The 24939-nt window shown below is 49.4% G+C and overlaps 2 protein-coding genes across 3 annotated transcripts; one reads left to right on the top strand and one right to left on the bottom strand.

Annotated features, from left to right (window-relative positions):
* The first annotated feature begins 5640 nt into the window (after window positions 1–5640).
* Window positions 5641–18560, top strand: LOC121343973 (ATP-dependent RNA helicase DDX19A). 2 transcript variants are annotated; one of them, XM_041419594.1, is made up of 11 exons: window positions 5641–5684; window positions 6050–6103; window positions 6971–7106; window positions 8900–8992; window positions 9584–9686; window positions 10620–10734; window positions 10891–11068; window positions 13591–13828; window positions 14819–14981; window positions 16052–16243; window positions 16742–18560. In XM_041419594.1, exons 4-11 carry the CDS (start codon window positions 8931–8933, stop codon window positions 16801–16803), a joined length of 1113 nt encoding a protein of 370 aa, XP_041275528.1. In that variant the 5' UTR covers window positions 5641–5684; window positions 6050–6103; window positions 6971–7106; window positions 8900–8930; the 3' UTR covers window positions 16804–18560. The 2 variants fall into 2 exon arrangements, with proteins under 2 accessions (XP_041275528.1, XP_041275529.1); XM_041419595.1 differs by lacking the exons at window positions 5641–5684; window positions 6050–6103; window positions 6971–7106; ... (2 more) ...; window positions 10620–10734; window positions 10891–11068 and adding exons at window positions 12098–12209; window positions 12366–12543.
* Window positions 18561–20763: 2203 nt separating this feature from the next.
* On the bottom strand, window positions 20764–24441 carry UBXN10 (UBX domain protein 10). The gene is made up of 2 exons (XM_041419824.1): window positions 24421–24441; window positions 20764–21638 (listed from the first exon to the last, which is right to left on the bottom strand). The coding sequence occupies exon 2, from the start codon at window positions 21631–21633 to the stop codon at window positions 20764–20766; it is 870 nt and encodes a 289-aa protein (XP_041275758.1). The 5' UTR covers window positions 21634–21638; window positions 24421–24441.
* Window positions 24442–24939: the final 498 nt, after the last annotated feature.

Raw genomic sequence — 24939 nt, forward strand, 5'->3', positions numbered from 1 at the left:
TGACCCTGGTCGGATACAGTCCCTGCCCTCAGCAACTTACACTTAAACCCAGGAAAAACAGCTTGTAGAAAGGGGAAACTGAGGCAGCTGGGGGGACACAGACTTGGACATTATCCCATCACCATCACCCAGTGGAGCCATTTGTTTTGTCAGGGAGGTAACCATGACAATCCCCTCGAACACCCTGGCGGTTCCCCCTCCCCTCGCTCCCCTCCTGAGCCCGGGGGCTGCAGGGGAGGAACGGGCGAGGGGCGAAGCCCATCGGGGCGGAGGAGATGCCCCCGAGCTGGGCAGGCTGGTGGAAAAAAGAGGCTGCAAACTCCCCTTACCCATCCCCACGATTTGTCTCCCAGGGATTTTCCGCAGCAGCTGCCGGGAGAGGAAGAACCCACCGCGTTCACCTTTGTCATCCCCTTTCTCTTTCAAAGGAAGGAAAGCACCCTAAAGTCCCCTAAAATCAGGATGCATCACTGCTCACTGGCCTCCTCTGCAGCCCTAGGCTGGATCTCTCTTCCAGCCTTGCTGTTGCCCCCATTCCCATCCCAGCTCCTGCACCCTCTCCTCTCCAGGAACACTTGAGCCCCTCAACCACAGCCCCCACCCATGGGGACTAGAAGGACCCTCCCCACAGGAGCGATGCTGTCGCTGAGGGATGACCCTGGTCGGATACAGTCCCTGCCCTCAGCAACTTACACTTAAACCCAGGAAAAACAGCTTGTAGAAAGGGGAAACTGAGGCAGCTGGGGGGACACAGACTTGGACATTATCCCAAAGCAGAGCTGGACACTGAGCTTGGGTCAGAGCATACCGAGGGTAAAGCTCCTCTTTGTCCCCCTGGCCTCCAAGGACATATCCACGCTGCAGATTGGGACAACCAGACACGTGGCACTCCTAGTGACCCATCTTGCTCCCTAAGAACAATGTGTTTTAGAGGAAATGGCAAAAAACTCCACAAACAAATGCCTGTTCAAGAATTTTTCCCTAAGCCCAGCTCCCAGGGCTGACTTCAGCCCTGAACCTCCAGAATTTATGGTTCTTGCCAGACAAATAAGTCAGCCATGGAAAAACCCAGGTCCTGTGTTCCTAGTGCCTGTAAATGTTTGTTTACCACGGCTTGTGGCTTCTGGGAGGAAAATAACATATGCCAGGAGAAATCCTGGGATTTAAACCAACAAATGGGGTAGCAGCAGGATATTTGTTTAGAAGATAAAGCAGCATCTGACATGGTGGATGAGGCAAGTGTGAGACCTCAGGAAGACACACATGGAGTTGTTTTGGGGGGAATTAATATTTTGTGCTGATGCTGAAGCTGCATCACCACAGTGATCAAAAGTGCTGCCCAGAACAGCTCACAGGGGCCTGCAGCTGGTGTTTGCTCCTCCTCATCTTCTCCAGGACACCCCACATCAATGAGGGCCAGCCCCTCCCAGGGAGCAGCACTGGGGAATGGGATGTGTATAAATGAGGCAAAACTGGGGAGGGGACAAGCTAGAAGTAGCATTTGAGGTCACCTAAGCACAATCTCAAATCTTGTGGCTTTACCCACCTGGGGCCAGGCAACAGCAGCACCTCCAACCACCACAGAGGAATATTTCCAGTCCTGGTTCATGCCTGGTGGATTCTGGGACTGGCCAAGCACAGGACAGGCTTTCCAGGCTCATTACCCAGCTCACTCAAGTGTGCAAGTGTGATGCTCTTGTGCTGGGAGATTCAGATGGGCTCAAAACTGAAAAAAAAAAAAAAAACAAAAAACAAAAAAACCAACAAAAACAAAAACCCAGAAAAGAAGCAATACTAAACCAAATCTCCTGCTGGATGGACACCAACGAGCACTTCCCATGATCTCCATGTGTGCTCTGTATGTAAATGCTATTTTCCTCAGCCTGGAAGGCTCTGAATAAATAAATAATCATCCTGTTGGGAGACTGTGATGGATAAAAAGTGATGACACAGAGCTGGACAGGGACTGCCTCCTCCTTCTCCTCCTCCTTTTCTTCTCGCGCTTCCTCCTCCTTGCAGCAGGTTTGTGTGTGGGCAAGGAACACTCTGACCTGTTTGGGGTGTAAGGACTAGAGGTAATTTCAATGACATTCATTCCACCATCCAACCTCCACCATTGTGAGCTCTCTTATTCCAGCACAGCCAAAGTCTGCTGGTTTAAATAAATAAGCATTTCTTTAAACTAGTTTGAATATTTATCTCATGTTTAAATGAATAAATATGTAATTATATGACAGCAGAGTCTCCAGCAAAATCAAAGACCCTGCATGGAACCCACAGGAAACCCACAGCTCCAGGAACCCATCCCTGCTCTGAAAGGAGATGAGAGACTGAGGAGAAAAGTCCTTCCTCATGGACAGAACAGAGAAACACCCACCACAGTCACACCTCACTGACAGGCTGCACAGCCCTGAAAATACAAGGAATGATTGCAGGCAAGGTCAAGGAGCAGCAAGGATGCGTTGGAAGGCGTTGGAAACCAATGTTGCCTGATAAGAAGCCAGTTGTCTTCTTCTCAGTACCTGTTTTCCCCTCTCTAAAATGGGACTAACCCAAATTAAATGTGTTCATGGGAGGTGTGTCTGCAAGAAACCATTAAACTGGAAGCATGAGCCTGTCAGCCTCTGGGATTTCCCACATTCATCTTTATTTTTACCCTAATTAACTAATTAACATCTCAGATTTGCCTTTGGCTGCCTGCTCTGTTCCCATTGAAAATCTCTCGCGTTCAGCATCCTCCTGTTGCCATGGAAAAAAATGCCGTGATGTCACCTCCACAAACAAAGCTTCCAGACCCTAAAGTTCACGTGTGGGGCTTGGGAGGGATTCCCACAGACTGAGGGACATGGGGCTACCACCTCCAAGCAGGAAACTGAATTAGATGGACAAGTATCAGATGGTAATTTGATAATGATGGGATTTAGTTTTAAGGAAAAAACCAACCACAGTTGGTGTGAAGAGAGCAACAGTGAAGGGTCCAGCCCTGCCTGGGATAAAATTTCTCAGCACAGAAAGAAATAACAGCTCAGTTGGAAGTTTTAGGCTGTGCGAACAAATGAAGTGTCTCCATTAAAGGGGAAGGAGAATACTGAGTCAGGGAAATAATCCTTGGTTTGGGAACTTGTGGCTGATGCCTGCAGTTTTGGCCATTTTACTGGTTCTGCTGCATGGAATAAAAACACAAATTCAGACTGTCCTTGAGAGCTGCTCTGTCAAACATGGCTCAAGGAAGGGAATAGCAGCCCAGCGAGGAAATCCCACAGGCTCTTCCCACACTTCTTTCATTTCTACTTTCCCTTTTACTCCTCTTTATTCCAGGACCTCTAAAGAACAGGTTTGATACCAGGTCTAAGCTGGCTCCTGCCCTACAGCAGGAGACAGGACAGAAATTACTCTTGCAGCTCCTGTCACTTCTAGACCTCCATGACTCATTCTTCTGCCTTGTTTTCACTTTCACCCCTGTTCCAGAGACAGAGATGTGGTTCCCTCACAAATGTCACAGTGTCTGCATGATTTTGGCTCCCAAAGGGACTCCATTCCATGGGAAACAGAAGCTGCAGCCTCACACCAGATGGCAGGGCAGGGCCTGATCCCCAGCCCCAAACCAGACGGGGGAACAGCCCCAGCCCCACCCCACACGGAGGGCCTGACCCCCAGGGATGGCCACGTCACACAGGGACTGAGCCCCACATCATGTGAGACACAGGCTGACCCCAGATCACACCGGGGTCCTGATCTCGGCCCCACAGCATTCAGCTCACAGCCCCAGAGCACCCACAGGGCTCACAGCCACACAGAGCTCACGGCCTCACCCCACACAGAGCTCCCAGCCTCACCCCACACAGAGCTCACAGCCCCACAGGGCTCACAGCCGCACAGAGCTCACGGCCTCACCCCACACAGAGCTCCCAGCCTCACCCCACACAGAGCTCACAGCCCCACAGGGCTCACTGCCTCACCCCACACAGGGCTCCCAGCCTCACTCCACACAGAGCTCACAGCCCCACAGGGCTCACTGCCTCACCCCACACAGGGCTCCCAGCCTCACTCCACACAGAGCTCACAGCCCCACAGGGCTCACTGCCTCACCCCACACAGGGCTCCCAGCCTCACTCCACACAGAGCTCACAGCCCCACAGGGCTCACAGCCACACGGGGCTCACAGCCCCACAGGGCTCACAGCCACACGGGGCTCACAGCCCCACAGGGCTCACAGCCACACGGGGCTCACAGCCCCACAGGGCTCACAGCCACACAGGGCTCATGGCCTCACCCCACACAGAGCTCACAGCCCCACAGGGCTCCCAGCCCCACAGAGCTCCCAGCCTCACCCCACAGAGAGCTCACAGCCGCACAGAGCTCCCAGCCTCACCCCACACAGAGCTCACAGCCGCACAACCCCACACAGGGCTCACAGTCCCACAGAGCTCACAGCCCCACAGGGCTCACAGCCTCACTCCACACAAGACTCACAGCCACACACCCCACACAGGGCTCACAGCCCCACAGAGCACACAGAGCTTACAACCCCACCCCCACACAGGGCTCACAGCCTCACCCCACTCCGTGTCCACCTCTCCCCGCCTCAGACACCTCGATGTCGCCCCTCACCCCCGCCCCCTCTCCCCGCCGCCCCCGGAACGCGCTGTCCCCGGAACGCCCGTGCGCGGCCGCGGTTCGCGGGTCCGGGCGGTGCCGGGGCGGTGCCGCGGGCGCGCAGGCGCCGCTCCCGCCCGGCGCCATCGCGGCTCTGCGGCCACCCCGGCCCGGCCCGCTCCAGCGGCGCGGGGGCCCCCGGGCCGCGCGGCCCCCACCGCCTCCTCACAGAAAACAGCGATGGCAGAAACCCTTTTTCGCCCCATTTTCTGCCGTGGGGGCAGGGAGGGCGCGGGGTATCCGATTGTCCCTGGGCTTTATAAGCAAAACCCCCAATCTTTATTTATTTATTTATTTATTTGCCATTATTTTTTAAGTTTCTTCTCCTTCATCCATTTTTTGCGTATTCAAAGGGCAAAGACGTCCCTGCGGTCCCCCTCACCCTCCATCCAGGCACTGCACCGCTTCAGGCACTCGCCCAGCCTCAGCTCTGTCTTCCAGCATCCAAAAAAAATCCCTCTTTCTCTCATATATTTTAAATGAAGAGATGTAACTTTGTACCTCAGAAAAATAGGTTTTTTATTTTTCCTGTGTTTAGGCACAGAACACTCACTGAGGATGTGGGGAAGACCCTCGGGGCTGCTCTCCCTGCACATGTCAGGCGGTGAAACAAACTCCTCCTGGGGCAGCTTGTGCCGGCCAGGACAGTGCATGGATTGTGTTTCCATCCTGCAATGCTGATTTTCTCCCATTTTCCATCAGCAGAGCTATTAGGGATAGGAGCTACAAGACAGAAAACAACCCCTTCCATGTGTTGTCATTGCAGCTTAAAAAACTTGTTTTTCTGTTAAAACTCCTGCTTAGAAATAGTTGTGTTAAAACTCTTGAAATCAAGTTCCTTTTGTATCTTCATCCCTTCCAGCTGAGCAGGGTTTGTGCAATACTTGATAAATCCAAAGCTCAGGTTTTCCTGGCTGGCATTAGAATATAGGGAGCTGTATTTGAATTTCTCTGATTTTGTGTTTTTCCTCATTTCTAGTTGAGCACTTTACACCTGAAGGATGAAAAAACCAAACCAGATGCCAATGGTGAGTTCCAGCTGCTCAGATGGGCTTGGAAAGGGGGGAATGTTTCCCTGTGGGGGTTCAGAGCACTGCTGCCAAAGTAAATTCCTGATAAATCATGAGATTCCAGAAGAGCTGAGATTAAGCAGCAGCACAGACTAAATATTTTGGTGTCTCAGGGAGCTGTGTGAACAAAATCCGTTGGTGTGGTTGCTAAACTGCACTTGGAGCTGGTGCTTGGGTTTCATCTGCACAGCAGTGGAGCAGGGCGGTTCTCCTCAGGAAAAGGAACTGTTTGTAGCTTTTCCCAGGATGTTCCAAAGCTCTGGGGGTGTGGGCTGCCCCTGAGGCCTGAGCTCACCTGTGCCCCCCAACCTGTTCCCATTCAGGTGCCGTTGTCAAGGCAGATGACAATGTGGAGAAGACGGAGGATGAGGAGAAGGGTAAGTGCCTTCCTGAAAAAAAGCTTTGGCAAGGAAATTAATTTAATTTAATTATAATTATATTGATTTAATATATACTTAAAGTAAGTCTGCCTTATGTCTCAGGACCGCTGATCTTGTATCCTGCCCCAAGGACTTAATTGTAAGACATGTCCTTCCTCCATAACACTTTTAAAGGCATTGTGTCCTGTAATAACTTGGGAGACTCCTGGATTAGAGTGGAGAGAAATAAGGGGATAGCAGTATCCTCAAGGCAGGACTGGATACAGGAGCAGTTGGATAACCTGGAGCTGGGATTGCTGTAGCAACCAACAAGTTGCGTTTATGCAGTGGCTGCTCAGAGGTGGGTAAAGGCTCCCATTCTTTCAGAAGGTGGTTTTAGGAAACAGACTTAGTAACAAACCCCCAAGTGCAGCAGTTTAACCTTGTTTGGATCTCTCTTATCCTCAACCCTTGTGTTTCAGCTCTGAAATCTTTTAAAGTACCGTTTATCCTCAAACCTTCCTTAAAAATAAAACCCTGGGAGGTGTCTGCCCACATGTCAGAGTGAGGGTTGAGGAGGCCTTACCCTGTCCCAGGGAGATGCTAAGCTAAAAGAATCTTAATAAGCAGAGATCTGGATGTGTTAAAGTCCCCCTTAGAACAGTGCTCGTTTGATTTCTCTTCCTGGCTATTAAATGGGGGAATCTTTGGGATCTCTCAATGTCTCATCCAAGAGGTTTGGGGTCTTCAAGCCATTACACTCTAATGAAGAATTTCAGTATTTGGAGGGATTTTGTCCATTTTAAGTGGCTCAGGAGTTCAGTGGGAGCAGGACCTGGAACAGGCTGTGACTGATGGATTCATGTTTTCCACCTCCTTTCCCAGAGGACAGAGCTGCCCAGTCCTTACTGAACAAGCTGATCCGCAGTAACCTGGTTGACACCACAAATCAGGTGGAGGTGCTGCAGAGGGACCCCACATCACCCCTCTACTCTGTCAAGTCTTTCGAGGAGCTGCGCCTGTAAGTGCCTGCTGGGATGAGCCAGAGCCTTCTCTGCATGGAGCTGTCAAATCCTGAGATCAGATATATTAAATAGGCTCCCTTATAACTGGATTTTTCAGTTTGTCATGTGGAGCCTTATTCTTAAACTCAGGGGGAGAGAGCAGTTGTGCTAAAACTGCCAGAGCAGATGTGAGTTTGAAGCCCATCAGGTAGTTGGAACCTCTCCTCGTGTCCTGAAAAATTCCCTGGTGGCGTAGGAGATACCACTTAAAAGTACTCGGGTTTGTGTATCACTGTCATTAATAAGTGAATGTATCATTTGTATTATTTAAATGCAAGGAGAGTTGGTTTATCTGGGTGCCTGGTGGGTGTTTCCCTCTGAAGCAACAGCAGTGAACAGCACAAAGGGAGCAGCTTATCTTTTCCAGCCTTACTGGGTTGATGTGCTGGAGACACCAGTATTTTCTGGCTTTCTTCCCTTTGAAAACCTCTACCAGTGCAGTTTTCAAGGGATGATGACTGTGTTTAAGGCATGGTGGATGGATATATGTATTAATATGCTGAAGAGTGTGTCCTGTTGGGATTGTTGTGCTTGTGTTGATCTCAGGTTTGTTGCTCTACAAGCTCTGCAGGAAAATGGGAGCTAAAGAGCCTTCTCCTCATGAAATGCCAGGATGTTTTGCTTTGTTAGTGTTTGTGGTTGAATGTCTACAAAAAGAAGCTGAGGTCCTGCAGTGCCTGTTAGACTAATTCATTCCTGTGTTTCAAAAGGCAAACAATCCCAGGGAGTTAATGACAAGGACAGCCAGCCTAATTGAGTCTTCGTTTTGTTATGACTCGGGGTATCCTTGGCAACTGGTGCAGAGTCGGGCTTTGTCTGTCCTTGCTTGGAGCAGCACAAGGTTACGTTTTCAAAGGGCTTTTGTTCCAGGCATCGTTGGAAAATAATACAGGATTTTTGCAAAATTATGTTGTGCTGAATGGGAAGTTACTGCAGAGGGAAATGTGGGCAGGAGACTTGTAACCTGCTTTGAAAGGAGAGCCCTTCTGCGAGCACTCACACCATCCAGGGAGCACTTGGGGGTCATCAGCTGAGAATTTCCAGCACCATAACCTGGATTTAAGTTGTTCTGGGGTCTCTTTGTCTACACAAGTGTCTGCTGAGAGTACAAAGCTCCCTGGAGCGAAAGCAGCAGATTAGAGTTTGCTGGCCAGCAGTGTCACCACACAGTTCTGGGTGTGAGGGCTGGCTTGCAGCCATGGATCACAAGGTGTAGTGACAGCAAATGGAGCTAAGTATCGCTTACCTGAGCCAGCGTTGCTCAGCTGTACTACACAGTCTACACGACTTGCTGAAGTCCTTGCAAGGATCTCATGATCCCTTCATCCTATTCCTCACACTTTGTCCCACGTTTGAGTCATCAAGGAGTGATAATTTTGGCACCAAGATCAGGCATGGCTGAGGAAATGGGACTGGCCTGAAGGACAGAATTAACACTTTGTGCTCTGTGATTCCTGGATTGTCTGAAAAGCTGTTTTGGAACAAGCAGTGCTGGCCTTAGGCACAGGCTTTGCCCTCAAGCTGGAACAGGCAGGCTGACTTACTAAATCCCAGGGTTTTTGCAGAGCTTCCTGTCTAGACTTCCTGCTGTCACTTATGGTTCCAGATGCTGACCACAGTTGTTTCACAGGTGGGATTGTAGCAGGGACAGCTCTAGGATGTCTTCTCGAGGATTTATCTCACCTTTTTGTACACAAATGAAAACTAAGTTGACTTAAACACGTCATGATATAAAAATTTCTCTTTTTAGGAAACCACAGCTCCTTCAAGGAGTCTATGCCATGGGCTTCAACAGACCATCTAAGATCCAAGAGAATGCCCTGCCCATGATGCTTGCTGAACCGTATGTACATGTTCTTCTTACTCTCTACCAGAATAGAAGGATTTTAAAGGTTCAGTGTGCTGCTTCTGAATTTTGGGTGGGAGGAGGGTGATGGAGAAACTCTCAGGGTATGGAGAAAGGGTTCCCATGTCACAGTGTTTCTGTGGTTATTAACTATGTGACAGCAGCCCTGGATTTGTCCTTTTCCTAGGGCTGGTGCTGAGCATGCAGTGCTGTGGGGTTTGGGAGGTTGTTACCATTTTCCTCATTAGTTTGGGAAGAAATAATACAAAATGGCTCAGAAATCTTGGGTGGGTAGGAGTAGCTGAGGTGCTGATTTTTCTCTCCACAACCCTGAGCTGGAACGTGTGAGGTACTGAGACACTGGGGAAGACGTGTGGAATGGGAAATTACTGAGAGATAGCCACAGCTCTCCTTCCAAATCTCCATCATTGAGAAACACTGAAGGAGAGCGTTGGGCAGGAAGGAATTCCTGCCCCATGGAGCGTAGCTGGTCAGGTTGGCCATGGGTCCAGAGCAGGGGTAAATGTGACGGGATTCAGGTGCCACCGTGGTGCTTCACGCTCTGAGCTGTGCCTGCTGTGCCCCCAGCCCGCAGAACCTCATCGCGCAGTCGCAGTCCGGTACTGGCAAGACAGCTGCCTTCGTCCTGGCCATGCTCAGCAGGGTTGAGCCTGGGAACAAGTATCCACAGGTAAGGTCTGTGGGATGTGGCTGTTTCAGGGGTGTTTCACCCTGGCCGTGCAGTGCCATCTAGTGAAGAGCCTGAGCTGCTGGGAGGCCTTCAGATGTAAATTCACGGCTTGATGGAGCCAACTGCTTAAAGGGGATGGAGGTTTGGGGATTTATCAAAATGCCTTCAGTGCAAAAGATGTGGATTTTGCTCAAAGCTTGTTCTTGTCAGTCCTTCCCATGCATGACACAGGATGCCATTGCTCTGTGAGTGTGTGAAGGGTGAGATAATACAGATGCTATAATTCAGGCTATCACAATCAGAAGTAACTATTTCTTAATTACAATACATTATAAGCGTTTCTTAGCTTATCAGCTTTTATCACATCATACTACAAATACCTTAAAACTAATCATGTAAAATTACCCCTCATAAGTCTTACTACAATATATCTTTCATAGTTCTGTTTTTCCAAAATATCTAGTCTTATTTATAAAGTCATTTTTTAAAACTTGTTTCTCATTCCATTTCTCTCTCAACAATGTTTATCCTACTTTATAACATTTTTAAGTCAACATTTATTTTCTCAGAGTTTACATACAAAATGTATACTATGTGAACCTTCTATCAAACTTTGAGAATTTTTAAAAATCCATTTCCCACGTGTGAGGAGTTAAATCTTTCTGGGAGGACTTAAATCAGAGAAATAGTGCAGGCTGAAGGGGGTTGGATAAGTGGGTTTGGGGTGGAAGAGAAGGTAGCTGTGACAACAGAGCAGACCATGCCTGGAGAGGGACTTTTTAAATCAGATTTCCTCATGGGATGGTTGAGAAACTGTTCAGCCACTTGCATGTTCGTCTTGAAGAAAACTTCAGGAAGGATTTTAAAAAGCAAGTGTAATAGTGTTTGCCCTGGATGTTGATCACCTCACTCATTATCCTTCTGTTCCTCCAGTGTTTGTGCCTTTCCCCAACATACGAGCTGGCACTTCAAACAGGAAAAGTGATTGAACAGATGGGAAACTTTTACCCGGAGCTGAAACTTGCGTATGCTGTCCGAGGCAACAAACGTGAGTAAGGGGACACAGCGCAAAGAGGAGTGAGGGAATGGTGCTCCTCAGGTGCACCAGAGCAGTCAGGTGGTGAAATGGCTCGGTCAGAGAGGGCCGAAACATTTCCCTGTGTGCACAGCCACCCTAGAGCAGCCCTTCCTTCTGTCTCGGCAGTGGAGAGAGGGCAGAAGATCTCGGAGCAGATCGTCATCGGCACACCCGGCACCGTGCTGGACTGGTGTTCCAAACTGAAATTCATCGATCCCAAGAAGATCAAGGTGTTTGTGTTGGATGAGGCGGATGTGATGATCGCCACCCAGGGCCACCAGGACCAGAGCATCCGCATTCAGAGGTACGGAGGGACACAGGGACAGCGGGGCTGTGAAGCAGCAAGAAGCAACAAGACTGAAATGATAGATGAGCTCTAGTCCAGGGGGTTCATAGAGGCACAGTGTCAGGGGATGACAAGCAGTTTCATTTCACAGAATCACAGAATCACTGGATTGGAAGAGACCTACAAGACCATCAAGTCCAATCCAATCCAAACACCTCAACTAAACCATGGCACCCAGTGCCACATCTAGGCTTTGTTTAAACACATCCAGGGATGGTGATTCCACCACCTCCCCAGGCAGGCCATTCCAGTACTTTCAGTCCTTCCCATGCATGACAGAGGATGCCATTGCTCTGTGAGTGTGTGAAGGGTGAGATAATACAGATGTTATAATTCAGGCTATCACAATCAGAAGTAACTATTTCTTAATTACAATACATTATAAGCGTTTCTTAGCTTATCAGCTTTTATCACATCATACTACAAATACCTTAAAACTAATCATGTAAAATTACCCCTCATAAGTCTTACTACAATATATCTTTCATAGTTCTGTTTTTCCAAAATATCTAGTCTTATTTATAAAGTCATTTTTTAAAACTTGTTTCTCATTCCATTTCTCTCTCAACAATGTTTATCCTATTTTATAACATTTTTAAGTCAACATTTATTTTCTCAGAGTTTACATACAAAATGTATACTATGTGAACCTTCTATCAAACTTTGAGAATTTTTTACAAATTTATTTCCCACGTGTGAGGAGTTAAATCTTTCTGGGAGGACTTAAATCAGAGAAATAGTGCAGGCTGAAGGGGGTTGGATAAGTGGGTTTGGGGTGGAAGAGAAGGTAGCTGTGACAACAGAGCAGACCATGCCTGGAGAGGGACTTTTTAAATCAGATTTCCTCATGGGATGGTTGAGAAACTGTTCAGCCACTTGCATGTTCGTCTTGAAGAAAACTTCAGGAAGGATTTTAAAAAGCAAGTGTAATAGTGTTTGCCCTGGATGTTGATCACCTCACTCATTATCCTTCTGTTCCTCCAGTGTTTGTGCCTTTCCCCAACATACGAGCTGGCACTTCAAACAGGAAAAGTGATTGAACAGATGGGAAACTTTTACCCGGAGCTGAAACTTGCGTATGCTGTCCGAGGCAACAAACGTGAGTAAGGGGACACAGCGCAAAGAGGAGTGAGGGAATGGTGCTCCTCAGGTGCACCAGAGCAGTCAGGTGGTGAAATGGCTCGGTCAGAGAGGGCCGAAACATTTCCCTGTGTGCACAGCCACCCTAGAGCAGCCCTTCCTTCTGTCTCGGCAGTGGAGAGAGGGCAGAAGATCTCGGAGCAGATCGTCATCGGCACACCCGGCACCGTGCTGGACTGGTGTTCCAAACTGAAATTCATCGATCCCAAGAAGATCAAGGTGTTTGTGTTGGATGAGGCGGATGTGATGATCGCCACCCAGGGCCACCAGGACCAGAGCATCCGCATTCAGAGGTACGGAGGGACACACGGACAGCGGGGCTGTGAAGCAGCAAGAAGCAACAAGACTGAAATGATAGATGAGCTCTAGTCCAGGGGGTTCATAGAGGCACAGTGTCAGGGGATGACAAGCAGTTTCATTTCACAGAATCACAGAATCACTGGATTGGAAGAGACCTACAAGACCATCAAGTCCAATCCAATCCAAACACCTCAACTAAACCATGGCACCCAGTGCCACATCTAGGCTTTGTTTAAACACATCCAGGGATGGTGATTCCACCACCTCCCCAGGCAGGCCATTCCAGTACTTTTATCACTCTTTCCCTAAAAAACTTTTTCCTAATATCCAGCCTATCTATCACTCTTTCCCTAAAAAACGTTTTCCTAATATCCAGCCTATATTTCCCTTGGTGCAGCTTGAGACTGTGGTTCTGTCAGTGCTGCCTGGTGAAAGAGACCAACCTCACCTGAGCACAGGCACGTTTCAGGGAGCTGTAGAGAGTAATAAGGTCACCCCTGAGTCTCCTTTTCTCCAGGCTGAACACCCCCAGCTCCCTCAGTCACTCCTCACAGGGTTTGTGTTCCCAGCCCCTCACCAGCCTCACTGCCCTCCTTTGGATGCACTCAAGTGTCTCGATGTCCTTCCCAAACTGGGGGCCCAGAACTGGACACAGTGCTCAAGGTGTGGCCTCACCAAGGGTGAGGGGCTGCACAGGGGTGCACCCCTCTACCAAATACAGGGGAAGAATGACCTCCCTGCTCCTGCTGACCACACTATTCCTGACACAAGCCAGGATGCCATTGGCCTTACTGGCCACCTTACAGAAAAAAAATCCAGTCCCTGGAGCAGGGTTTATTCATTTTTAAGAAGGCAAGTCTGGATGCCTGTGGTCCATGAGGGAGTGATCATGGGTGGATAAGATTGGTTTTAGTCTTTCCAGCCACGGAAATAACTGGTTCTGGGGTTATGGTTTTCCTTTGCCTGTAGCATGAATTCCATCAGGATATCAGGAGATGACAATGTTGTGTGGGAACCCTCCCTTTTTCTCTCTCTTTCAGAATGCTCCCCAGAGACTGCCAGATGCTTCTGTTTTCAGCCACTTTTGAGGATTCTGTTTGGAAGTTTGCTCAAAAAGTTGTTCCTGACCCAAACATTATCAAACTGAAGCGCGAGGAGGAGACCCTGGACACCATCAAGCAGTATTACGTCCTGTGCAATAACAGAGATGAGAAGTTCCGGGCTCTCTGTAACATCTACGGGGCCATCACCATCGCCCAGGCCATGATCTTCTGCCATGTGAGTGCTCCCAGGGAATGTTAGTCCTAGTGACCCCCTCAGAGTCTGCAAGTGCTAAAACCAAGCCAGACACAGTTTCCAGAAAGGAACTGAGAACAAAATTGCCCTTTTTGGCTTCTCTGGCTCCATCTTTGAGTGAAATCCCAAAAGTCACATTAGCACTGGCTGGTTTGATTCCCTGGGTTTGTCCATCCAGGAGACAGCATTGGACTTTTTTATTCCTGAATGGTCACTGTTATCCCTGAAGTCCTCTGAAGCAAAGATCAGAGTAATGCACATTCTTCTAAAACTGAACTGAAAAGAAAAAAAAGTGGGGTTGGAAAATGGATGAAAATAGGGCATAATGAGGGATTGGGAAGTGTTTTGGTTCTCTAGCTGATAGAGAGCTGTTCCTGGGACTTCATTTCCCTCAGGTAATTGAGGATACACCTCTGGGATCTCACTATGAATCATACTGAGACTTGGTTTTCTTTTTCTGGAAGCTGCCATAATCATTTTTAGGGGAAAAAGTCAGTGCTGACAGCACCAAACAGCCAGGCAAAGTGACCTCAGACAAGATGAAAGTGTTTGGAATCTGCTGCAGCAGTTTGCTTTTAGACTGTCTCAAGACATAATTGGAGCTCAAAAAACTGTTTAATTCAAGGCTGTGCAGAGCCTCTGTGGGATTTCACAACTGCATTCAGGTCTGACCTTGCCATTTTCCAAGCTGAGTAGTTGTGGTTTTGTGACAAGTTTCATGAGTTTTCAGTGTACACGTGTAGTGTCAGTCTCCAGCAGAGTGAAATCCACAGACCAGAGCACAAAGAAAACGTATCATACTAATCAGGGGCTCCTGAGGTGGCTGAGGTGTATTGTCCTCCTTCTGATACAGTTTGTAAGGGAGACAAAAACTGAGCAGCCACGGAGCTTGCAGTGGGCCCCCAGAGAGGTTTGTTGTCACTTTCCAGCATTAAACCCCCTCCCAAACGTGGGGCTGGCTGTGTGTTGCAGACTCGGAAGACGGCGGGGTGGCTGGCGGCGGAGCTGTCCCGGGAGGGCCATCAGGTGGCCTTGCTCAGCGGGGAGATGATGGTGGAGCAGAGGGCGGCCGTCATCGAGCGCTTTCGGGAGGGCAAGGAGAAGGTGCTGGTGACCACAAACGTCTGTGCCAGAGGTAGGATACAGAGGGGTGGGACCAGGTGATGCTCTGGGATTTGAGCTTTTGTATTTTCCATGTGTTTGTGACCCTGCAGTTCTTTAGTGTAGAACTCCAAACTCCACACGCAGTGGCAGCTGCTGTTCTCCCGTTTTGGGCAGACACAGCAATTCCTCTCCAGGCCTGGCAATCAAGGACACTCACTGCCTCAGACCCCAAGAGATTAAACAAAAGGAAGCTGGGGGGAGCAAACTTGGGGTAAATGACTTCATTACCTGAAGCTGTAATTGGAAGGTTAACCTCCAATATGCAAATGAACCAAATTTATAAAAGCGAAAAGTGAAAACCCGTGACCTGTGGTCCATTTTTGAGTGTGGTCCCTGGAGGGCTTTGTCTGCCCAAAATGTACCTGAAGGCCCTTCAGTAAATACACACACTTTTTATTCCCTTTATTTTGTCTGGCCTCTGTTTTTAGCCTGAAAAGGCATCCCAGGGAGGGCTGGAAGCAGCACCTCCTAAGATAACACATACCCCTGGCCAGCTGACAGGAAGAATTTGCAGGTGTTCCAGTTGGGAGAAATTGGTGTCCTTACACTGTGTGCCTGTGGGCAAGCACAGGATTGCTTGTTGGCTTCCTGCTGCTTGAGATGGAAGAGTCTGTCCTGTGAGAGTCTGGCAGCAAGCCTGTCTCGGGCTGGTGACATTCAGGGTTTGCAGTGAATGTGTGCCCAAGTGTGGAAAACTGAAAAACAGTGAAATCCAGTTCACCATCCCAGTAGGATTTGTGGTGTAATTTGACATCCTAGAACAGTTAAGACAGGATTGTACTTGGGAAAAAAACAAGTGGTCTTTAGAGCTTTGCAGGGAAGGAGAGAGTTTCTGGAATAAATATTTAAGTGCTGGTAGAATTTCCAAAATATTTAAGTGTCTTTGGCTGCTTCAGTGGGACTCTCTGCCCTAACAGCTCAATAGTTTTTATTTCCACCCTGCGAGGGTAGTGTGGAAAAGCTCCATTTCAGAGTGTGAGGAGGCTGTTCCTGCTCTAAAAAGATGTGAAGTTGTGTAACCCGATGCTCTCTTTTTGTCAGGGATCGATGTAGAGCAGGTCTCTGTTGTTATCAATTTTGACCTGCCTGTGGATAAGGATGGAAATCCAGACAACGAGACCTACCTGCACCGCATCGGCCGCACCGGCCGCTTCGGCAAGCGAGGGCTGGCCATTAACATGGTGGACAGCAAGCACAGCATGAACATTCTCAACAGAATCCAGGAACATTTCAGTACGTACCCTCAGGCTTTCTCCTTTCTCTAAACTGTTGAATCACTGCAGAATTTGATTTCTTGGATGCTGAGCAGGTGTTGAGCCTTAAACAGGTGGCAGAAGAGCACAGCCTGAGTGTTTGGTGTAGCATGGCTTGGGGTTGGATGCTGAGCAGGTCTAAGGGTGTTTGTTGAGCCTTAAACAGGTGGCAGAAGAGCACAGCCTGAGTGTTTGGTGTAGCATGGCTTGGGATTGTGACCTGCTGCCTCTGACAGGAGCAGAATAAATCAGGCTGTGTTTGCTGTTTGCCTGGATAGTCCTTGAAGTGGATGTGCAGGGGTGGGTAACACTGGAGTACCCAGATGGGCCTTTGGTAAAAGGAAACAGTTTTCATTTGTATTTTTAAAACCTGACTGAACATTCCCTGATAAACCAGAACTCAGGTCCAGCCAAGGAGAGCAGCATTCCCTTCTCTGCTCAGTGTTAAGAAATCTGACCTATTTCTCTTCTTTCCCAGACAAAAAGATAAACAAATTGGATACTGACGACTTGGATGAAATTGAGAAGATAAATAACTGAAGTAGCTGCTGGAACTGGTGTGTGCCCTGCTGTGGAAGCTCTCCCACTACAATTGGATCAGCGTTTGGATTGGCACAGCCTCTCGGCTTGTCCTGAAAAGGACTCTTCAAGATATGAGTACACAAAAATTACCTCATGTTCAAAATTGCAGTTGGACTTCAAATTGTGCAACTATGGGGAGGAAGAGGAAATGTTTACAGAAGCTTTTAACATTTCTTAGATTAGCCTTAAAATGGGATGATCTTTGGAATTCTGAGAAATACACTTGCCAAAAGAGAGGCAATAGGGAACACCTAAAATTTTAAAAGGAAAAAAACATGATATTCTTTAATTGGAATAATGTGCAGCATTAACCTGATCAGTTTCAATTCAACAGCTGAGTATATAATGGACATAAGGAAAGGAAAAAATAAAAAAAAGAAAACCTAAAAACCCCAAACAAGGCAGCTGTTTTTTGGCTAAATACTTAACTTGTACAAACTAGGATGTCATTCTCTTTGGCGCTCCCCTGGGCTCTTTAAGACTCATTTCTGGCTTTCTGATGGATTTGCCCTGCTTTTCCTTACATAAGTTGTCCTGAGGATGTCTCCAGTAGCTCCTACTTGCAAACACAGGTGCCGTGTCGCTTTGCTGGGCAGTATTTTCTTTTCCTTGTCCTGGATTTGTTGGGATGGCCGCTCTCTGTGACGTGGGTGGTGGTGACACTACAGAAGTTCATCCCAAGTGTTTAACCTGGCTATGGTGGGGGTGGGAGGGGTGGGAGGGGCAGTATGAAGGGAACTGTACTAATGGATTGCCTGATTAAATTCACCTCTGTGAATGAAATTCACCATTGCTTAAATGCACCGTGCTGTGAAGCTCAGCATGGGTAATATATGGGCTTCACCCATCAGATACAGGATTAAAAGAACAAACAAATCATGATAGCCTGGATTGACCAAAAAAATGTACCTTTGGAACACCAAATTTACCTGTTGCAGTATGTTTCAGTACCAGAGTTTTGAGTCAAATTGCTCAGCCAAATTGCAGGTGGGAAGTGCTCCATAGTGCAAAATGTTGTAGGTCCCTGCCCCGGGGTGTTCCATGGAGAAGGAAGGATTCACAGCTCCTGGAGAGGGAAGGATGATGCCTTCTGTGTGTTGGGACCACTCTTGTGCACACAGCTGGACACTCTGGGCTGTTCCCCCAGCCCAGTCTCCAGGAGAAGGAGGCTCCTGAACCAGAACTTAGGGTGCACAGCTCTTTGTTGGGGGGAAATGGGACATGCATGAGCAGCCATGGGCCTGCTACTCAGCGTGGGAATCATGTCAAAACAAATGTATAAATTGTAAATTTAAACTGAATTGTTTTCTTTGCAATTTTGGCCATCATATTCTGTTCAAAGACAGGAATATGGATCCTTTTACCAAGTAAAAAAAGGCTCATTTAAAATGTACCTAAAATTTTAGGAAATTGTGCACCCTTTTATCAATTTGTATAAAGGCTTTAGTGAAGAAAAAAAAACCAGCTTAAAATTAAACTTTTTGTATTCTGGGGTGTATCTATTTTTATTCTGTTGGAATCCTATTTAAAGTGGCAGGTGAGTGAGTGCTTGCGTGTGGAGTGGAAGACTTGATTTAATCACCTACTTTCCTAGTACAGTTGAATGACCTGGTGACAGCAGAGTATTGGGTTGAATTGTCATGGAAGCTGCTGCTGGTCCTGTGTGCTGTTTCTAATGTACTTTTAATTGGAATTAAAGAACACATAGTGAACAATCCCTTTGCTGACTTCTTGCTTAAATACTTTGTTGGTGTTTAAAAGCCTCAGTAAGGACGTTCTCAGCCAAAAGTCCTGATAAGTTTTATATTTGTGACAGAATGAATTTTAATGCTGAAATTCTTACAAGATTCCCACAAAGAAGCTTGTTAAATGATGCCACACAATAAATGAGGTCAGATGAGTATTGTTCTTCCCCATGTGCTTCTTGTGCTGGATTTAAAGTTGCTGCTAAAATCTCCCCAGAACAGTTCTGAAGGGAAGAGAAGAACTGAGGGAGAAAAGAGGTGTTTTCCCTGTGCTCTGCTTGCCTAGATCAAGACTTGATATTTTTTGCCCATCTTTGTAGATGCTGTAGGCTGGGTGAGGTGATTAGAACCAAACTCATCCAGCTTAATCAGGAGGAACATCCTGCAGCATGAGAAATCCACCATGAGCCAAGTTACTCTGAATTGTCTGATTGTTCTGTTCTTGCTCAGAGCCCCTGTGCTCTCACAGCTGCCTGGTGGTCCCCAGCTTTGGTCACAGCTTGTCACTGATGAAATGTGCTTCTTCCTTGGCTGCAAGCTTGTAGTGAGCACAGGATACAGATACAAACTTCAGGAAGGTGGTGTGGAGGGCAGCTGACCATCCAAAGGCAGCTGCTGATTTGGGCAGCCCCTGAGGTATTTGTCATCAAATTGAAGGTTTCTTAAGAGCAGGTGTGATGGATAAACCTCAGCTCATGTAAATCATTTACAGTTGAAGTTTCAGCCTAAAAGGTTTTATTTAACACAGGATTAAAATACTCTGAAGTATAGGAGTAACACAGTACCCACAACAGGCAGAAAGAGGGAATTAACTACCTAACTCTGAAGGAAACTGGAAAATGGTCCCTTTTCCTGAAACCAAGTAAAATACTTTGTGGCTCTGTTGAAAGCATCCAGATGTTTCAATATCCAGGACTGCTGCTGAGTGCATCCCATCACAGCAGCAGGGACCGCTGTTCCATCAGATACTGGTTTTACAAAACTTGATTTAGCACCAGGTGCCACACTCACAGCCAGCACCAGCAATCAGCTTTCTGCTCCTGTTGTGTTTGTGCTCCTGTGCCTGGTTGCTTTGGCACTTACACTGAGCTTCAAAATAAATTTGGTTTGCCTCAAAACATTTAAACTCACTCATCTGTGTGGCATTGTTAAAGGAGATTAAAAATTACTGCCTTTGAAATTCCATTAAAAACCAGAAGATATTTCTCTTTTTTTAGCACAAGCACATTGTGTTTGCCTCAACCTGCCAAGTCACCCAACCAGCCTTTTAATGATGGTTAGTAAAAGATGGCTCACTCCTTGAGCCAATTCCCAGTCAAATCCCATTAATATCTTATTTAAAAATTCCCAAAGCAGCACTTGCTCCTTGGGCTAACTTCAGTGTAAAGGGGTTAAATGGAATTATCTGTAAAATCCCTTCTTAACTGTCCACCTCTTCTTACCTATGGATCACATGAGCCAAATAAGAGAAGGAAAACTAAGGAGAAAATCCTGTTGCTCCCCAAGACAAAAGAAAATCCTGTTGCCCCAAGGCAAAATAATAATTATTTGTTATTAAAAAGATGATTTAATCACAGTTAAGAGCTGGACTGAGGTTACCCAGAAAGACCTGAGCCCTCACAGCTATTTTACAATCAGTCTTGCAATTTAATACTTCACAATAACTCATTAATGTGTTATTACTGTTATTTCCAGATGGGTTTGGGGCTTGATCTCCTTTTCAGTCTCTTGAGAAGACATTTAGCATAATGATAATCTACTGAAGGTGGTCCTGTAGCTAAACCAGTTCTGTTTCTACCTTCCCAAATGGTGCTTCTACATTCAGAGAAGTGGTACCTTCCCAAAACATAGAAAAGGACAAGGGGAGAGGTCTTGAATACCTGAGTTTTCAAAAAACATCAGGAACTTCAACAAACCAGGAAGGCTGAAGGTTGGTGGTGCTGAGGCAGAAATTTGTGATGGCACAGGTGACACAGGCTGCTCTGTATGAATCGAGTTTATGCATCTGAAATACTATTTCAAGTACTGTTACATATCCATAACTCTGCTTCCTGGGGATTTTGTGGGAGATGATAGAAGATTAAGAAGTAGGTGCAGGAAGCATCAGACTCTTAGTTTTTGGAAGAAGCACTGCACCCCACTGAGCAGAAGAACCCAAGGTGTCTCTGTGTGCCTAAGGATCTGCTGCATGGTGCTGCTCGTCCTGTCGGATGCACAGCACGGACTTGGGGAGGATCCCGCACTCCTGAAGGGACTTTGTAAGGTCAGAGAAGCTCCTCCGGGGCACCTCCATGGTTTCAATGCTGCAGTGTTGGTAGTTGGCCAACAGTTTCTGTCCTGCCACAGCAAGGACGGTCTGGAGGCTGTCAGAGGCCTTGAAGTGGTGCTCAAACCTCTGCCCAGAGGGAGATCGGACAGCGAGCAGCACGGGCGGCTCTTCCGAGCTTGCAGGGAACACCCAGGGGCTCTCCTGCCTCACCTGCCTTCCCCGCTGCTCAGGGGCACAGTACACTTGTGAGCTGTCTTCGGTGGGAATGCCACTTCCTGACGGTTTGCTGGCAGATCCCTGTCCTCCAGAAAAAGGCTTGATGGCTTTTGGAGCATCCTCCTGCCCCTCGCTCACTTCCAGCCGGTTGGTCCGTTCAGCCAGAGCTTCCACGGCACTGCTCCCTGCGCCCTTCCGGCCGATGGAGGGGAGCACCCGGTACCTGTTCAGGGAGGAGGAGCAGGTCTTCAAAGGCACTTGCTGCAGGAGCTTTGGGATTTTCCCAGGAGACACCTGGGCAGGTGGGAATGCTGCTTTTGTGAGCGGTGCTCTCCGGCTCTTCACTAATTCCCGAGGAGAGGCTGCCGGCGGGGAGCATGGCACGTGGCACGGACAGGCTTCTGTGCCCTGACGGTGGCTCAAGCTTGGCCTCTGTCCCTTGGCAGATTTGGGCCTGGAGACGTGCATGGTGATGGTGCTGGCCCACAGCAGAGTGGCTGTGCCCGGAGGGAAGTGGAACTGAGCTGGTGCTGAGTCCTGGAAAGCCGCTGTGGCCATCGCACCTGTGGGATGGAGCAGAGGGAAAAGCTACAGGAACTGGCCAGGAAACTTCCATCTCCCTGAGGCTCCCACGCTGTGCTGCCTGTCAGGTAAGAACAGAATAAATCTGGGGTATCACTGCATGGGCACCACTGGGCACCGCTGGGCATCGCTGGGCATCACTGCAACCCTGCAGGGCAGTAAGGGCTGAGCCCCAGAAGGTGGGAGATGTGTTCTTTGTAGGGACTGGCTTTGGCAGGAATTGTGTAAAGTTGACCCAGAGCTTTGGGGAGTCACGCCCTTTGCCACTGAATGTAAGTTTTTGATGGAAAGAACAATTTCTTTCTTCTGAAGCTGGAAACTCAACACAAATAGGAGATGAGTGAAGCTCAGAGCACAACTCTGGCCTTCTCACTGGTCCTGCAGTGGCAGATTCAGTTCCTGTTGTGGATTTTGGGATAAGACTGACTTCATATTTTAAAGGTATCTCAAAATCATTGAGATTGAAAAACCCTGATTCAATACACAGACACGTGTTCTGACTTTCCAATGACCAAAAGCTTCGTCCAAAAGTGTCCAAAATTCTGCTCACCAGAGAATGATTTACCTGAGGGAATGGCTGGAGCTCTTTCAGGGAGGTTTAGGCTGGATATCAGGGAAAGGTTCTTCCCCCAGAGGGTGCTGGGCACTGCCCAGGCTCCCCAGGCACAGCCCTGAGGCTGCCACAGCAGCATTTAGACAAGGCTCTTAGGGATGCACAGGATGGGATTGTTGGGGTGTCTGTGCAGAGCCAGGAGCTGGACTGGATGATCCTTGTGGGTCCCCTCCAGCTCAGGATATTCCTTGATTCTGTGACACAACCTCCCCTGAGGAGGAAGCCACGTTCTGCTGCGTGTTTCCCAAAGGAAGCTGTGCCTGGAGCTCTCAGCCAGGACAGACAGCACAGCCACTGGGTCACAACCTCACAGCAACATTTTGGACAAGTGCCACAGGGAACTGCCTCCTCTGTTCCTGTGGCTTTTGTGGCAGCATTTACCAAGGGGGGTGGGAAAAGGTCACCTTGGATTGCTTGGCATTCTCCAGAAATGACACAGTCACATTCAGCTGCTGTTTGTCCCCCAGCAGTGCATTGCTCAATGCAAACCTCAGGAGCTCAGCAAAGCCAAGAACAAAACCTTACACCTGGCTTGGGGCCATCCCAGGCACACCTGGGTGGAGGAGGGATGAAGAGAAACTCTTGGAGAACAACCTGCAGAGCTGTCTCCAGCACAGGGGTCCCCAGCACAGGGAGGAGCTGGAGCTGCTGGAGAGTCCAGAGGAGGCACCAGCATGAGCAGAGGGATGGAGCAGCTCTGCTGGGAGGAAAGGCTGAGAGAATTGGGATTGTTCAGCCTAGAGAGAGGAGGCTCCAGGGTGACTTCCAGGGTGGCCTTCCAGTGCCTGATGGGAACGGATGGGAAAGATGGAGAGAGACTGTGGGCAAGGGCCTGGAGAGACAGGAAAAGGGAGAACAGCTTCCCAGTGACAGAAGGCAGGGTTACATGGGACCTTGGGATGAAACTCTTCCCTGTGAGGTGGGCAGGCCCTGGCACAGGTGCCCAGAGCAGCTGTGGCTGCCCCTGGATCCCTGGAAGTGTCCAAGGCCAGGTTGGACAGGGCTGGGAGCAGCCTGGCACAGTGGAAGATGTCCTTGCCTATGGCAAGGGTGGAACAAGATGTTTTTTAAGTTCCCTTCCAACCCAAACCCATCTGGGATTCTATTCCAAACCAAACAGAGAGAACAGCCCCTGTGGCACTTTGCCAGAAATGTGTTTGTTATTTAACATTTCATTTCTCCTCCAGCTCAGCACGGCCAGGGCAGAGTCCCAGCACACCCTGCCCAGCCCCAGCTGACAGACCTGTCCCCCCTGAGCCCCCAGCCGAAGGGGACAGGGACACTGGCCCAGGTGACTCATCCCAGCTTCCCAGGAGCCTGTGGGAGGGACAGGGGCTGTACCTGGCCCTTACTGCCGCTAACAAATAAACTCCAAGGCAACAACGCCCTGAGGCAGAACTCCCAAGCGCCCAGGAGCACTCACAAATATCCCCAGCGATGCTGCCAGTTCCAAGAACGAACCCCCGACCAACCAACCTGGCAGAAGCCCTGGGGGGGCCCCCGCGAGTGCCTGCACTGCCCCAGCACGGCGCATGGCGCAGGGGACAGCCTGAAAACACGGGGGCTGGTGAGGGGTGGGATGGGGAACCACAGCCAGCGAGGGCTGTGCCCACAGGTGCCCCAAAACGGTGCCCGCAGGGCCTGGGAGGCCGGCACTGCACACCCCTGATCCCTGCACGGGATGCCGGCTGCGCCAGGCTGGAAGGGACAATGGCAGCTCAGCCGGTGCCCCCTCCCTGCTCCAGCAGGGCCGGCCCAGAGCACAGGGCACGGGGCACAGGGCTGTGTGCGGGCGGCTCTGGGCCATCTCTGCGAGGGACACTCCCCGGCCTCTCTGGGCAATGTATTCCAGGTGTTTAAAGAAGTCCATCCTCATGTTCAGGTGGAACTTCCTGGGCATCAGACCCTGCCCACTGCCCTTGTCCTGGTGAGGGCTGGCACAGCCGCAGGCAGAGCCCTCGGTGCCACAGCCCGGCCGGGCCCACAGCTGGGCCTGGGGCTGAGCCCACGGCAGGAGCGCAGCCCCGCCGGCAGAGCCCGGCCCGCTAGGGCGGCTGCACAGCCCCAGAAGCGGACCCCGCTCCCTCCCCCGGTGCCGCTCCCGCTGCCGGTGCCGGTCCCGGTCCCGCGGCGGCCCCGCCATCCCTCACCTGCCCCGCGCCCGCCGCACGGCGCCGTTGCCGTGGCGACAGCGGCACTTCCGGGCGCGCCACAGCACCGCCCCCAGCCCCGCCCCCAGCCCCGCCCCCAGCACCGCCGCGAGCCGGCCCCAGGGGGAAAGGGGAATAGGGAATTGGGATGAGAATGGGGAATGGGGATGGGAACGGGAATGGAAATAAGGAATGGGAATGGAGAACAGGGAATGGGGATGGGAATGAGAATGGGAATGGGGAATGGGGATGGGAACAGGAACAGGGAATGGGAATGGGAATGGGAATGGGAATGGGAATGAGAACAGGAACTGGGCATGAGAATGGGGAATGGGAATGGGGAAGGGAACAGGAACAGAGAAGAGGGATGGGAACGGGAAGAGGGAATGGGATGGATGGGAATGGTGATGGGAATGGGAAAGGGTACAGGGATAGGAATGCAAAACTGAACAGGGATGGATGGGATTGGAGATGGAAACAGGCAGGAGTGGGGCAGTCAGGATGTCCCGGGATGGATCC

The sequence above is a fragment of the Onychostruthus taczanowskii genome, unplaced genomic scaffold (genome assembly GCF_017590055.1).
Source record: "Onychostruthus taczanowskii isolate IOZ18803 unplaced genomic scaffold, ASM1759005v1 scaffold61, whole genome shotgun sequence".
Lineage (NCBI taxonomy): Eukaryota > Metazoa > Chordata > Aves > Passeriformes > Passeridae > Onychostruthus > Onychostruthus taczanowskii.